Here is a 3,612-nt window from a genome sequence, read left to right as displayed (position 1 = left end):
TTCCTTTTCGACGACTTCATCATCAACCTATCAGTATTTGATAGAGCAAATAATGTTGTTTAGATCATGTTGCAAGCATATATTTTTATATTAATTTGTATGTGTTTTTATGATTTTTTTTTAAAAATATTGTGAATTTATTGTACGATGATTTTAATATGTCGAGTTCTACGTTGAATCTATGCATCATGCTTAAAACAATTTTAGACTTGTATGATGGGTTAAAAATATATATTTTTAAACCTGCAAAGATGGCCATTAATGTCACTTTATTAAAAAATACTTTTTTATTGTTAATAATGACAAATTAGTTCAAGAGAAAATTAATTGTACACGAGTTATCATTTCATTACCGTCTGCAAGGTTCTTTTTTGTTTTAGTGTTATGTATGTTGAATTTTGAATTGTTATAAAAAAAGTAAAAAAATCAACATGAACAACTATAGATATAGAGAGAATCAATAATTCAAGAATCATCATTAATCATTTATTTAGTTTTCCATGACAATAACATGATCATCTATGAAGATAATATTTGTACAATGATGGGACTCTTAACATTGTGAATTCCATCTGACCAAACAAGTGATGAAGAAAACACAGTTTGATTTGATTTTATTCTTCCAAAAACAGTGATAACAAAGGATTGTTTCTCATTTAATGATTTGAATGAGAGACATTTTGGTTCCACTCTAATCTTGATTTTTGGATTATGATGGTTGAGAATAGCCTTGTACGTTGAGTTAGAAAGTCCAACATTTGTGACTGTTCTTTGAATATGTACATTGAAATGCTTACGTACCGGAATAACCATTGCAGGATAGTTTATATCTTTCACCAATGATCTTTTAGAATATCCATGACAACTTGAATCATCTCCACTAATAAGTTTAATTTTTTCACCATCAAAACCATAGTTACAGAGCATTTCTACATAATCTTTCTTTGTAATGTCATAAATAAGTCCAGGGTGAATGGCTTGTTGTGGATTGATATTCCCCGACCCATAAGCAAACTCACCAACCAAATCATCATAAGTACCTTTCATTGGTGTAGCTGTTGTCATGATAGCAGATTTTATAGCTGCAGGTGACCAATCAGGATGAAATGACTTCACATATGCAACAACTCCAGCAACATGAGGGCATGCCATAGAGGTTCCGGATAATATGTTGTATTTAAATTTTCTTTTATCACTTATATCCAATGTGGGTGGCGCTAAAGGTGAATATGCAGCAAGAATTTCCACTCCTGGGGCACTTATATCTGGTTTCATTATTTCTGGAACAAAAGGATTTGGGCCACGAGAAGAAAAACTGACAACTCTCGGAGCATTCGTGTCATGGAAGATCTCACTCTTTAAAATTTCAGCTATAGGGTCTTTAGTCGAATTTGTGTAATATTGAACTTGAAAATAGTTTTTTGATTCCAAGTTAAGTGTAGGCTTCTTACTGACAACTGAAGTATCAAATTCAATGTGTGACACGTTAAGGATTGAACCAACTGCACCACTCACCCAAGTCAGTATTTGACCTAATGGTGATCCACACAAAATAAGCTTACCCTTCACCCTCTTTTTGTCTTTGTAATTACACTTTTCAGGAGAAAATGTATTTCCTCCGGCTGAGCAAGCTTGAGAATTGCACACAACTAGTGGAAATTTAGTGCCATTTGAAGGTATAGTATTAATTGCCTTACCTTGATATGTCTTTCCATTTCCAAGAATCATCTTAGTAATGAATTGTCGATCTATGGTAGTTGCAGCAACACTAAATAACCAAGGTGCTTTACTAGAAACAGTACTTGGAATAGGGCCACCATTTCCTGCAGCTTGCACTGTGAGTATTCCCTTCTCCATGGCATGAAAAGAACCAATTGCAATAGTATCATTCAAAAATTCAATGGAATTAGGGAAACCCATTGAGATAGTAATGACATCAACTCCATCAGCAATGGCATCATCAAATGCTGCTAATATAGCATAACCGCTACAACGCCTGTTGCAAACTTTGTATGTGGCGATCCTTGAAGATGGAGCTCCACCTCGTGCAATGCCTTTTGCAATACCATAAAAGCTCACACCTTTCACCTCACGTCCACCTACTATTGATGATGTGTGGGTTCCATGACCAACTATATCTCTTGCACTCACATCTCCATCAGCGTAAAATCGTGCTCCGATGATCTTCTTGTTACAATTGAAGTCACTACCACCTGCACAAACTCCCCTCCACTTCTTTGGGACTGGACCAAGACCTAGTCAATTATAAAAACGAATAATCGAATCAATAATCTCATCGTATATAGATAAGTGCTACAATCTTCTAATCATATTACAATATATTCCTATAATATAAACAATAATATTTCTTCATGTCTTAAGATACTCGTGATAAACAACATTATTAAGAAATCTATGTAAAAGAGGAGAATAATTAAATATCATAATCAAATTAATCTAAGTAATTAAACATGTATTATTTTAAGTGGGTTGAATAATTCATACATATGATAATTATTAGGAAAAAACAATGTATATTATAATTATGAAAAATAAGATTTGGTGATTATGATTATGATTACGAGTATATATACCTTTATCATTGAAACTTTTAGACTCGGGCCATATTCCGCTATCTATGACTCCAACCATTAAATCACTTTCAATAGTTTGATCCCTTTTGAATGAGTGAGGAAGTCCAAGGAAGTCCCACGACCTTGTGGTTTGAAGGTGAAATTCTTGGTCTGGAAAAACTGAGACCACACCTCTCATTCGAACAAGTTTTTCCCTCTGTTGATCATTGAGTATGGCAGCAAAACCATTGAAACTCCTATTGTAACTTCTCACTAAGTGGTTTTCTACACCACTACCATCAATGACATGTTGCAACAAGTTGATATGGTGAGAGGTTGGGGAATATGATTCTCCTTTTGGAAGTGAGCCCATGTACACAATGTAAAGTTTACTACTTTTTTCACCACTTTCAGTAGCATCGCATACCAATGGAATAAGTGATGCAAAAACTAAAGATACAAAGATTGATAAAACAATAGTATGTTTTGCCATGTTTGAAATGGGGAATACTTAACACAAACCCAAACAATGTATTTATACACACCAGAAAGTAATATAAATGAAAATATTATTAATTGATAAAAAATAATTTAATCGGTAAATGATAATGGAATTAAAAAAATTACTCCCTTCGTTCCATAATAATTGACCCATTTTGTGAAATTACTTTTTTGCAAAATAAATTTTCCTTTCAATTTTCCTTACAATATTAATTAATTTTTTCAATTGTGTCATCTAATTAATATTGCTTTTATCACTCTAAATACAATATCTTACTCTTTACATTTATGATAATAATTAATGTACAAATACTTCTTTTGGCAAAAAATACACAAATACTTGTTCAAAGTAATTTTTTAATTTATTTTAAATGTTCAAATGGTCACTTGATATGGAACGGAAAAAGCATACTTTAAAGAGAAATGTTATCATCACTCTCCTTTGAACACACACTTTAACCCTTATAATTTTATTGGATGAAACTTATGTTGTCCACTCGATCATGTTATGCGGGACCCATTTGTATATTGTTGGATC

The 3,612-nt window shown here is 32.6% G+C and overlaps 1 protein-coding gene across 1 annotated transcript; it reads right to left on the bottom strand.

Moving 5' to 3' along the window:
• Positions 1-448: 448 nt before the first annotated feature.
• Positions 449-3,083, bottom strand: LOC25483158 (subtilisin-like protease SBT4.4). Its single transcript, XM_013611807.3, has 2 exons — positions 2,595-3,083; positions 449-2,255 (listed from the first exon to the last, which is right to left on the bottom strand). The coding sequence occupies exons 1-2, from the start codon at positions 3,064-3,066 to the stop codon at positions 520-522; spliced, it is 2,208 nt and encodes a 735-aa protein (XP_013467261.1). The 5' UTR covers positions 3,067-3,083; the 3' UTR covers positions 449-519.
• Positions 3,084-3,612: the final 529 nt, after the last annotated feature.

This window comes from Medicago truncatula, chromosome 1 (assembly GCF_003473485.1).
Source record: "Medicago truncatula cultivar Jemalong A17 chromosome 1, MtrunA17r5.0-ANR, whole genome shotgun sequence".
In the NCBI taxonomy this organism is placed as follows: Eukaryota; Viridiplantae; Streptophyta; class Magnoliopsida; order Fabales; family Fabaceae; genus Medicago; species Medicago truncatula.
Note: the sequence above shows the minus strand (reverse complement) of the source record. Positions and strands in the feature narration are given on the sequence as shown.

Bases quoted from the DNA above. Each gene is read 5' to 3' on its own strand.
- LOC25483158 (XM_013611807.3), bottom strand. From the start codon at position 3,066: ATGGCAAAACATACTATTGTTTTATCAATCTTTGTATCTTTAGTTTTT. The intron at 2,256-2,594 runs GTATATATACTC...ATAATTGACTAG, and splicing joins TAAAAGTTTCAATGATAAAG to GTCTTGGTCCAGTCCCAAAG.